Source organism: Triturus cristatus, chromosome 11, assembly GCF_964204655.1.
Source record: "Triturus cristatus chromosome 11, aTriCri1.1, whole genome shotgun sequence".
NCBI lineage: Eukaryota > Metazoa > Chordata > Amphibia > Caudata > Salamandridae > Triturus > Triturus cristatus.
In genome coordinates this window covers 430,011,962-430,024,016 of record NC_140594.1, presented here as the reverse complement: position 1 = coordinate 430,024,016, position 12,055 = coordinate 430,011,962, and the positions used below count along the sequence as shown (strand labels likewise).

Genomic DNA, 12,055 nt, shown 5'->3' with positions numbered 1-12,055 from the left:
AATGCTTGGGTCCCATTTAGAGCCCTGAAGTTAAGATACTGTTGCCCAGTTGTAAATGTTGAAAGCAGTTAATGGCCATATTTTTTTTCCTTTTAATTCCTCTAATTTTTTTTCCATACCTCTGGTTTTGTTCTTTGTTCAATACATTTTTTCAATTATCCTTTTGCTAATGCGTTTCTGCCGCAATCACAGCATGTACCCGTGGCAGCTTCACAGCAACATTCCGTGCTGAGTAAATACAACAGCTTTAACTCTCCTCAACTCTGCTTTGTAAGCCATCATTGAACATCACAACCAACTACAAAACGTCTTTAGAAGCATGTTCCTGCCTTAGCTATTTCTTCCTCCCATTTCTTTTTTTTCTCGTCAATAGAATGTTTAATTTTGTAACTCGACTGTCTGTACAGAAGGGGGGGGACCTTATGCAAATATGGCCACCCTATACCAAGAGCAGCGGTCTGACACAAACTTCTAGGCCATACTACCTATCCATATGATAACCAGCAACCTCCGAGTCCTGTGCATGTCCAGCACATCTAAGCTGAGGCACCTTTTTGTGGTGTTACAGGCAACAACTTGAATTTCAGAGACCTGTAGGTTAGCGGGCTACTTTACCTCCTGCATTCTGTGAGCATTCCTCTCCAGAAGCCAGCTTCAGAGTGGTTATTCTCTTTTCCACACACATACAAAAAGCAAAAGCAAACTAGTCAATGGTGTGCCCAACAGGGGACCATGTGTCCTTGGGATGGGAACAAGAACTGTATGGTGAACATATAAATAAAGTTGGGTAAGCCTTCACACACATAACCTGGTCTCATGCTTCATCCTCGGGCCTACGCACTCACCAAAAATGGTTCTAATGGTCAACAGGCTTCCTCAAATAAGGAAAGCGCTTACAGAATCTCCAGTGCATGGGTGGAGACCAATGGATCCCACAAGGTGTGATTTAAAAAAAAAAAAAAAAAAAAATCTCCTGGATATCTCAAACTGATTTATTCCTCCAATATCAGGGTTCTAGTTAAAAACTAGTGTATGGTGCCAAAGGAGAATTAGTCTTCCAGCACCACAGTGGTCTACGTATTTTTGCCAAGTGGCCCTATTACAGGGTCTGCTGCAAACATGATCCCTTACTTAATATGGACATTTTCTATACAACCTCTTCCCACATCTTGCAGTCACTAATTTGAAATACTTGCTGTTCAGGTTTATCTTTTCATTTGAAGTGGGATCCTTACTCTGTAGTAACCTACAGAGAACACCAGGAGGCCCCCACGAAGTTACGTTTTTGTCAATTGGGGGTCTCCATGATACTTGTGGTGTGTTCTCTGAATCTTCGTAAAGTGACTACCCCAGACATAGTGATTGTTCCCACCCCAAGGACGAATGGTTCATTGTTTGGTACACCATTAACTCGTTGGGTTATGCTTTTTGTATTTGTGAGGCAGTGTTGGAGGGTGCAAATCCCAATGCCCTGATCCTTCTAGTCCCTCCCCTCTTAAGTTCTTTGGGTCTGTTTTCTTGTTCTGGTTAGCCAGGGTGCACCCCACAGTTTGTTCCTTGTACTCCTGACCTTGGTGACCTCCAACTAGTTGTTTGGCTATTTGTTTCCTGATGTGAGTACATGAAAGAGCTAGGACACTGACTAAAGATGAACTACTGTAGTACGTATCCCTTTGAAGGATACTCGATCATTGTCCATCCTCTTTCCCTTGCTCCGGCTCTTTTAAAAGCGATACTGATCACCAACTTGAAGATTTAACTAAACCGAAGGTAAAGCTGTAGAAGAGGGTAGGAAAGGTCCCTGTGGGATTACCAGTCCAGGTCTCCAGGTAGAGGCATTATTACAACTTCAATAATGAAAAGGAGCCTTTAAATTTGAAACACTGAAGTCGGCGTTTCCCCCTCTAATCAGCGAGCATGCTCTATTCTTTCCCACAAGCCCATATCTGCTGCCAATTCCAGTCCTCCAAGCGTCTGATCTTGCTCTTCTGTCAGTTGATACACCCCTAAATACTGCTTTTTGATAGCGCCATGGCCGTCCTTTGGTATGAGATGAATGCATAAAGGAAACGCCCCTGTTGCTGAACCCTTAACCAAGATGTTTTTTTTTTTTATTTTTACATTCATTTTTTTTTTTTTTTTAAATAAAAATGCTCAGACTCCGTGTATAGAAGATGGAGGAATTGGTGTAGTTCTCTTGGTTCGGATGGTGCATTCTAATTGAAATTACTGTATTCTCCGATGCCTTTTAAAATCTAAAATTGTTGCATCTCTCCTCCCCGTCCCCAGGCACAAATGAAGACGCCATCATCGACATTATTGCGAACCGTACGATCTCTCAACGCCAGGAAATCAAAATAGCCTATAAGACCACGGTTGGCAAGGTAGGTGATACTCAGGACAATGGTACCATGCAGACTGATGAAGGGGGGAGGGGGGGCGGGCTCTTTGAAGTTTCAAAATTTGAGCAGGTCAATGAGAATTCCATCATTTATGCCTAAATGCTCAACTAAAATCTTGCCCCCACTCCTGCGCCCTCTCACTTTCAGTGACCCTGGTTTCTTACTACTGCCCTGGCCTGTTGGTCGGGGTTTGGACTGTCTGAGGTGGCGAAGAGTCTTTGCACCATGAGTGGTGGGAAGGATCATGTCCCCAATTGTGGCCTTATTGCAGCCGTTTTTAAATGTATACAGGCTTTTGTGCAGCTTTGTCTCGGCAAATCTATCACCCTATCTAGGGGCACCCTGTCTTTAAGTTGTTGTACGCACTATTCGGTCTGTGGATTTTATGCTATCAAAGTCCAGAGTGGCTTCAGTATGCAGTGCACACCAAGGCAAATGGCTATATCTCTCCCTTAATATTTGTCTACCCTACCAATTGCAGCTATTGATTACTACTTTTTTTTCTTTAAAAAAAATTTTTTTTTTAATATAAAACAAACTTGAATCTATTGATTGAGTAGCCACCAATGAAACCAGAAGACTGTCTCAATGTTGTCCTCTCATACAAACGAGCACTGGCAAAGCCAATAGGTCTAGATATTGGCTTTGTCAATGTTTTTTTTTTTTTCTTCCAATGTTGTACAACAGATGTGCATTATGGCTGAAGGTTTAAAAAGCCCTATGACGCACCCGGTGCTGTAGGGTGGGATGTGAGGCAACTCTCAGGAAGGGAGGCGAGGTGGTACAGTGGGGGGTGGAAAGGCACTATGACATGGCCACCAGTGTCCACATCATAGTGCTTTGGTTTCTGTTATGCCAGATTGGGGGGGGGGGCAACATGGATTATGGCAGGAGGGTGGACAGGTGAGAGGGGCAACACAAACAGTGGGAGGGAGGGTTGAAAACTAGGACGCAGCCAGCAGTGGCAGAGTAATGCATCCATGCTCCAGGAAAGGAACAAGCATTCAAAGAGCAAGAAGCGTACAGCAGCTGACAAGCAAGACACAGCAAATGAGATAATTAAGACCACCAATGGTAAGCAATGGGTGGTCTCTAAGCCTACTGAAAGAAAACGAGAAGTGTCATTGAGTTTAGCAATAGAAGAAAGTGCATTCATGCTACCGCTATGATAACAATAATTGCGAATAAAAACCTAAACAAACAGATCAAGTATTTAAATTACATAAAACCCCATGAAGACTAGCCAGGCATACGAGACACAAAATGGGGCTCACAGCTTTATCAATTTTCGCCTGTTGGGATTATACTGGATGATAGTAAATTCCAAGCCACAGCCAATAATGAATTCCTGCCAGTATGCCCTTGGATCTGGCAACTTGTTCTGTAGATGTGCCTTAGCAACGCCTACATGTGCAATTGTTATTACATAAAAATAGATCCCAACCACATTACGAGGCGTTTAGCTTCAATTACCCAACATGATTAACTTTGGATCAAAATTTACACCATACTATGGCAGATTAGTTAATTTTTTTTAATAGAGTAGCCCAAAATGGTAAAAGGATTGGGCAAGTTGCAAAGATATTGGTAGTGTCAGCACCCAGCGCCTTACACGGAAAGCTATCCGATTGCTCTAAAAGCCCATTCTAAACCTAATCCCACAAAATGGAAGACTGGAAATGATCCCTTTACCGCGGGGAGCCGTCTCCCACCCACCCAGCCGGACATCAGACACAGTTACTTCCTCGTCTCCTCATTGTGTCTCCTCCCCCTCCCCCACCTATTTCCCTCCTTCATTCTTTGCTTGCCTCCCCCTTTCCCCTAAATCTCTCTCCCCCTGCCTGCCTTGTTTTTCCTTGTGTCAATCTGCTTCATCTCCCTCCCCGTCGCCCTTTTACTTTACCCCTTACCCTTCTACTCGCCATGAACCAACAGAAGTAACTCGTAATTGACGTACCTTCAGTAACAATGTGTAACTTGTAACCCTCTCCTCATGTAAAGCGCTCTGATACATCCGGGTCTAGCCAGCGCTATATAAAACTCAAGTAAGTAAATAAAAAATAAGTAAAAAATTAGCAAGGTGTATAATACATATTTAAAATCTTGACAGAATGAGCTTTAAAGCATGATACATTAGGTGTACTTTGGGCCAGCTGCATACTAAATCTAATATCGCAAGACACCGGCAGGTCTACATTCTCTGGCAAATGAACAACATTTATAAATTAGTGACTAAATTGACTCTGGGTTCAAGCTAGCCTTGCTGATGTGGGGTGTTACCCCCAAACCGGTCCCAGGATGCTTATTTCCGGGCCAGGGAAGAACTGGCTTGGCATTTTCGGCTGGACTGTTCCCATGAGGCTCGGGGTCAAGACTGATTTGCATATGGCTGGGTCTGAACTGGGATGGCAAAGTGAGCTAAAGAATGATGGATTCAACCCAGATCTGTGACTGGGGTCTTGTGTCTGAAAAGTTTCAGTGCTCCGTCCATCATCTCCTTATGTTTGCTCTCTTCATTAGAAGTGCATCTAATAAGAATCTGATTCAAGGTACTGATAGAGTGGCATTTAGGCATGCGATAAACTATCAAGAAATGGATTATGAACCATTGATTTTGTAAGTCCGCAGATGGGCAATAAAGTCTTCAAGCTGCAAGAACCTGAAAAAGCTCTGCCAATGCATGCTGCACAGATGCTGTAATGCTCCAAATAAAATGAATACCCCATCATAAAACAATTGAACAAGCGGTTTTGTGCCATTTTGGAGCTGGTGCCAGAACTGTACATAGCCCTTGTACAATTGCAACGGCATATTAGGGTTTGGACCTTAGTACGTGTACTGTTTGAAGGTCGAGCTATTACAATGCGAATTAATGGAGCGCCTAATCTTGTGATAAACTAAGTATCTTTAACTTACTGCATTTGAAATAGAATGTATTGATTAGGTCCTGCATAGGTGACTGGGTGCTGCTAAAAATCCCACTCTCTAGAAAGACAAGACGGCTGCAAGTCAGACATACCCATGCCTGGACAAAAAAAAAAGTCTCAAAGAGCTAGTGCATGCACCACTTTTGAGGTGCATGCGCTAATGTTGAATGGACTTTAATGGGGCAGTATTCGTTTTGAGGGGCACACACATTGTATTAGATTAACTATGTTAGGCAAAGGCCCGTTATTAGGTCTTCGCACACAATACGATCTGGACTATGGGACTGAAGCTGTTTTGGAAACCCTAAAAAAAAAAAAACTTGAATTTATAGGAGAGCATTAGTTATGCAGTACATACGGTCTGTTCTACACAGGAGAGAGCTGGTTTCAAATGTTGTGCGGAGTTTACATGACCGCATTAGTTAAGCAGTACATGCACAAAGGTGCATGCACACTGTTGTATGTAATTTGCAAGATAGCAAGAGGTTCATGCAGAAAGTGCAACGCACTGAGGTGCATTCACCCTGCTCTACGGAATTTACAGGAGCCATTATTTAGGAGGCCAATGCACATGGTGTGTCCTGGCCAAAACAGAGTTGTGACCCATTTGAAGTGCGCTCAAAGTGTTGTATGGCATTTACAAGACTGTAGTTATGAGCAAGGCCACTGGAACTATTCAATCTTTCTGCTGCTGCGTTCTCTGCATGGTTATGGAGTTGCCGCACTTGGCACGCAATCCATCTGCTGCTGCATAATCTAGATATTTTAACAAAAAAATGGATTGTCACCTTTCTGTTGCTTATTGCTATGTTTGAGACTTAAATTGATACTAATGAAGTAAACCGTATGTTAACAAGTGTAAAGATCTCAAATGTTAACGCACAATATGGCATATTCTACTTTTGGGGGGGGGGCACTAGAATTATGCCACTGCTGCTTTTTCCACAGAATGATGGATTTGCCACAAAATCCTTCATCAGCAGTGCAATCTGCAGATTTTAACAAAAGAACCAGTTTCGGCTTAAATGGGTCCAAAGTTACTAAACGTGACATGTTTTGCGTGCATTGGAAGGCCCTTCGCTTAGGTTAACTTGTTATCTTTCAGTTGCTTATTTCTGCATTTGGCGGTTTGCACTGGTACTAATGAGTTGAAATATTTTCCCAAACAGTATTCCCATGTTTAAAAATGCCAACATAAGTAATGCTATCAAATGTGCTGCATTATGCAGCATAAACATTTTCTTGCTGCATAATTTATTCTGCTCTGCTGCATGATTTGATGCTACCCTGTGTATAATTCTAGTGACCTTGATTATACTGCAAAATGTGCCTTTTCTTGCTACATAATTTAGTCAAATTTGCCACTTAATTTGGTCTTCCCCTGCTGCATAATTCCAGTGGCACTGGTTATGCTGTGCAAGCATGGAGTATTTTCCATGCCATCTGGGCCTAGGAGATGTTATGAGTTGCACGCTCAAGTGTTGTACAGACTAAATCCGGTGTCTCTGAACATTTTCTGTAATGAGGGCATTTATGTTCAATGAAAAGCCTCCTGCGCTACTAATACTGTTAGAGGTAATCGTTAGCCCATTAGACTAGATCATATCTGTGGGAACCCTAAGCGAACATTACCAGAGTGATCCCTTTAGTGCATTAAGAACAGTTGACTACAGTAATCCGGAAATGCTTTGAGAATGTGAAATGCCTCTGTATGGGTGGCACAAAACCGCCATAGCTACAATGCCCCTAGCGCCAAGTTAATATGGGTGGCACATAACAGCCATAGCTACAATGCCCCGAGTTCCAAGTTAATAATATTGGTAATGACTCTCCCCAACACCGTTTGATTATCACAAACATCAGCATTAACGATTATAGAAATTCAGATATTTTTGTCTAAACATCAGCTTTTGAGTCTTGAAAATATACGTTTCCAATTAATACATTATTTTCAAATTTGGTATATACATACATTAATTCAACCAAGCTAAAGCTTCTAATTTCGTTGCCTAGGCTGCGCCCTGCAGAGCTACTTACAGCTAGCCGCAGAGTTACCAGCAGCTCACAAGCTACTCGTTGGAGAAGCCTCGACTAGATGGGTTAGGAATGGTTGGAGGGGGAAGCACAAGTGTGGTGTGGGCGTAGAGGGATGTTTTGAAGTGGATTCACAATGTGTGTTTGGCTGCAGGCAGTATTTGATTTATATGAACCAGGATCACTCATGACGTACATGCCCCACATGCTGTTCCAAGTACATGGAGTACTGACTGGCATGTCTTTGAAAGGCTTCGTTTGAGTTTCATGTCTGAGGTGGGGTGTTGGAGTGGTCGCCCAGATTGTGTGTGTGTTGTTCGATCTCGCATTGCAGGTGTGTTCTCTCAGCCTAACAAAGAGGGAATCTGCTGAATTGGCCGAGCATGGAGTGTCTTCCTGCTTCTCGCTCTAGCAGTGATTTTATGTGTTTTTGGCCACGCTTTGAGGGGGTGTTTTGTCGACCTAGCAGGGTGAGTTTGTGTTTTCTCCGCATACCAGGGAATGTGTTTCCCGACCTCGCTTTGTGTTTACTTGACCGAGCACCCATTTTGTGTTTCTCAATGTAGCAGTGTGCGAGTTTTTTTCTCCTACCGTGTGTGTATGTGTGCGTGTGCTTCTTGACTTAGCATTGATTGTGTGTGCCTGTTTCTCGAGCTAGCATTTTGTGTGTGCGATGTGCGCCTTAAGCTAGCATTTTGTGTTTCCATACACTCCACAGGGATTGAATGGAGTGTTTCCAGGGACTTGCACAGCTCACGGTGACTCACGATGTGAGTAACCCTTGGGCTGGCTTCCCAGGATGCTGCAACACTGCACGGTAGGGGCGTTAAGGGTGTGGACTATGTTGGCACCCAGTCAGTGCTCACAGCTGTTTTCTGCACGAGGCAGGGTTTGAGGTTAATTTGATGACCGGAGAGAGTGACGCAGTGAGTTTGCCACGCCCGTCAGTAGTAATAATTTGGTTCGTGTTTTCTTGTGTTAGAAGTGCTATGTTTTCGAAGCCCTAGTACTGGGCTACACGGACTACTCTATACTCCCGTTTTTGCATGGCCGATTGAGGCTTTAAGAGTTTTTTTTAAACCATTTCAATATTGTGTCAAAAATGAGTTTTATAGTACTTTGGTATTTTTTGCTATATCCTTGCACAGTGACGGTTTAGTGTATCAAAGTTGAGGCTGTTTGGGTGTGAGAGCAAGATAGCATTTTGTGTGTTACACTTAAAATATGGATTGAAAGGATTGTTTCCAGGACTTGCACTGTTCACTTTGACATTTATTTTGCTATTTCCATGCACAGTGAATGTTCAGTGTATCCAAGTTGTGGCTACTGGGGTGAATTGGCCGTGACTTGAAAGGCCACACCAGGTGTTGTCGCTAAGCTCTTACCTTGATGCCTGTCTTAACAGGTAGGGTGGAGGGTGGTAACTGCCTCTCTCATAGGATCATGCCATTTATTACAGCTGGAACTTAAAAATCGATACAAAAAAAAGCAGTGAATAGGAACACCTCACATTCACTTGAAGCATGCTCCGTCATTAAATGAATCCAGGTAAAGGTAATGTAGCACCAGGTTTTCTTTTAACCAGCCAGACATACCCACGCTCGAATATTTCCCCAAAATCTGACGTGTTTTTTGTTGTTGTGTGTTTTTTTATTATTTACAAATCCTGCTTACTTCAGTTCTTGGGTTCTTGGTACCGAGGACGCCGGTTAAGGGCAGAAATTCTTTGACATCCGGTCTTTGGGTAGGACATGGCAACTGGTGACCACAGCTAGTGCCGTTAATACCCATAACTTTACCTCTGAGGAACGCAAGAAAGAGCTTTTGACCTCGATACTTGTCTGTGGTAATAATGAGATTGAGGCGGTCGAAGGAGATCTGTGTACATTATTGGCATTGTTTCCCTCTGGTTCGCGCCGGGACACTCCTGAGTAGCCGAGCGCGCTAGAAGTGGAAAATAACATGACATAACATTAGGGTAAATAGTGCGGTATCCAGCAGGGGTCAAGCTAAATGGACAAAAGGATCTCATAGGGTCATTTGATTAGGAATTCAGTGAATCTAAAACTGTGTTTGCCATGAAGGCTTTGACAATTGGCTGTTGACATTCCTCTTGCAGCCCTTATGATGCTAATTGCATGGTAGATGACAACATATTTTAGACAGTAATGCAACAGTGATTTATTGCCGTGTTCTAAAACGAATAAAAATGACTTCATATGACTATAGAAAGACCACACTTCAACCAGTGTGTAACCTCATTTGTGGCTGCTTATAGTTTGGCAAAAATATAATAGTATTATGAGAATAAAATTCAAATGGTCTGTTCATTTTGGGGGACCAGTCACCATGACTATTGGAATTGTGCAATTCTGTGGTATTTTGTGTGTAATTGTGGCTACCTCAATCCATCAACTGCTGCATAATTTGTAGATTCAAATGGATGACCAGTTCAGGATAAAAGTGCCACATGTGGTGATGTGCTGTGGCCAGCCATTCGTAAATGTCGTCATGCTGAATAAAACAATTTAGAGGGTCGAGACGTTGGATCACGCCTGTCTGAGTCTTCGTAAGACCAAATGTGATGCCAATAAATGAAACCTCCAAGATAACACTTTAAGAGAAAACAATAAGGATTTATTCAAAATTAAGGTAATTGCAGAAGGCAATCGATCGGCAATCATGTCCATCAAATGAAAGCGCATTAACATTTAGGTCACAGTCTAAAAATCCAGTAGCAGCGAGAACTAAGGTATACTTCTGCAGGAGTACCGACATAAACTTTTTCTAGCGTTACTTTATAAGTAAACTCTGAATACAAATCAAGTGACTGACTAACGCGTAGTCAGTTCAGTTTAAAAGGTAAAGCAAGTTTTCAAGCGTAAATCAAATAACGCACTAACCTAGGCTCTGCACAATTGAGAAAGCAAGAAAAGCCTGCCAGATGTCTCAAACATCATATTTTATAAGATTTTAGGCAGAAACTTCTCTGTATGGCCTGACATAATATAATATGGTTGAATTAACAGACACATTCATGTAAAATAACCACTTTTCCAATCCACAAGATCCGTCCACTAAGATGCATCTTGTAAACTCCTACTTTGCTCAATATTAAAGAGGTGTGTCTGGAGGAAATGAAGGTGCTGTTGCAGCATTTATATAATACAGAAATGGAATAAACTGTTCAGTTAATGAATGGTAGCTAGTAAAGACTCGAGCAAAGGACGTTGACTGTTACAAACACAGTAACATCATGAGCATGGCTCCATCGGAGGAACACAAATTAATAGTTATATTTTAATAAAATAAACAGCACCACGGATGAGGCTTGTAAATTGCGGACTGTCTGAAATGGAAAAGCACGCAGAGAAACGCATGCATATGGCGAATGCTCTTCACATAAAAATCAAAGTGCACTTTATTTCTACATATGTCTGTCAATGAAAGCTGGTTCTGGCCTAGTCCTGCTTAATTTAGATGCGTTTAAGCTATTATTTTCTAATTTTAAAAACACTTCCACATGAACGTATCGCTCCGCTTTACTTGCGGATTGCTGTATTCAGGTTCTAAACTGCCAATGTGAGTTAGTGAAATAATACTGTAAGACTGTGCCAAATGACACTGAATAGTTTGCCTTTTCTCACCACTTGCATAACTCCAATGTCCCTGCTAATCACTAATGCTTAATGTACAAGATTGCAGACCAAAAATGACAATTGACTACCATTTTGGCTGTCTAACAGTCTACTCTGTCTTGGAGATAAACATTACAACTTTATTAATGTAAATGCCCAGCCTGTGTGAAATGATAGTGTCAGTGGTGAGGTCAGCAGAGCCACTGAACAGCTGAAGGAAAATGTGCAAATCATGCCATTGATTAGTGCAGCTTTGTTGCCATGTTCAGGCATATCTTGGCCAACCGTTCTGCAGTGCCATCTGCGCGTACCCTAAAATCCCCCATCTTGCAAAAACAGAATGATGGGGTGGCAATGCAGGCGCCGCTGTGGGATTATGTAGGGTTTCTTTGATACAGTAAGATCTTCATCTTCCAGGTGTGCTGACCCTAGTCCTATTTCTGCATTATTGTACTATTTTTTGTTTATACTTTAACAGGATTTGGAGGATGATATAAAGTCTGAGCTGACCGGAAAGTTCGAGAAGGTGGTAGTGGGTTTACTGATGTCCATCACACAATATGACGTCCAGGAACTGAAGGCTGCAATGAAGGTTGGTAGCTGTTTTCAGTTCCAAGCCATACTTCTCCCCATGCCTGTCCAGTAGCCTTTCGACTGTCTGCATTGTAAACATTCCCCATCTGCAAGCAAAAGGCATTGCTTGGATTAAGGACATTTACCTCTTTGCTTGGTGACATTTATAGATTAGAGGTTAGGGGGCCCAGGGATTGTCTGTGCCATTTAGCATATTGAAATGTGCTTGTCCACATGCTAGTGCTTCTTTTGAAACGCTCCTAAAGCAAGGGAATAGATGGTCTGTTTATTTTGTTTTGGACAAATCCTAATTTTTTCTTGTGCATTGAGACTGTCCCGTGTAGTCTAAAAGCCAGTGTTACAAGTATTACTGTCCAAGAATGGGTCAGGATGACATCTGGTGAATGAACCAGATGGGTGGGTTTGGTGCCCTAAAATTTCCAAGAGAATTATTTTAGTCTCCCAGTTTAAATTTTTATAT

General features: G+C 42.2%; 1 protein-coding gene across 2 annotated transcripts in view; it reads left to right on the top strand.

The window, feature by feature from the left end:
- The window catches only part of LOC146784378 (annexin A4-like), a 119,306-nt gene that overhangs the window by 38,957 nt on the left and 68,294 nt on the right, over positions 1-12,055 (top strand). For both annotated transcript variants that reach the window (XM_085636265.1, XM_085636264.1), the window contains exons 4-5: positions 2,290-2,384; positions 11,480-11,593. In XM_085636265.1, the coding sequence (XP_085492391.1) occupies positions 2,290-2,384; positions 11,480-11,593 (209 nt within the window). The remainder of the gene's footprint in view (positions 1-2,289; positions 2,385-11,479; positions 11,594-12,055) is intronic.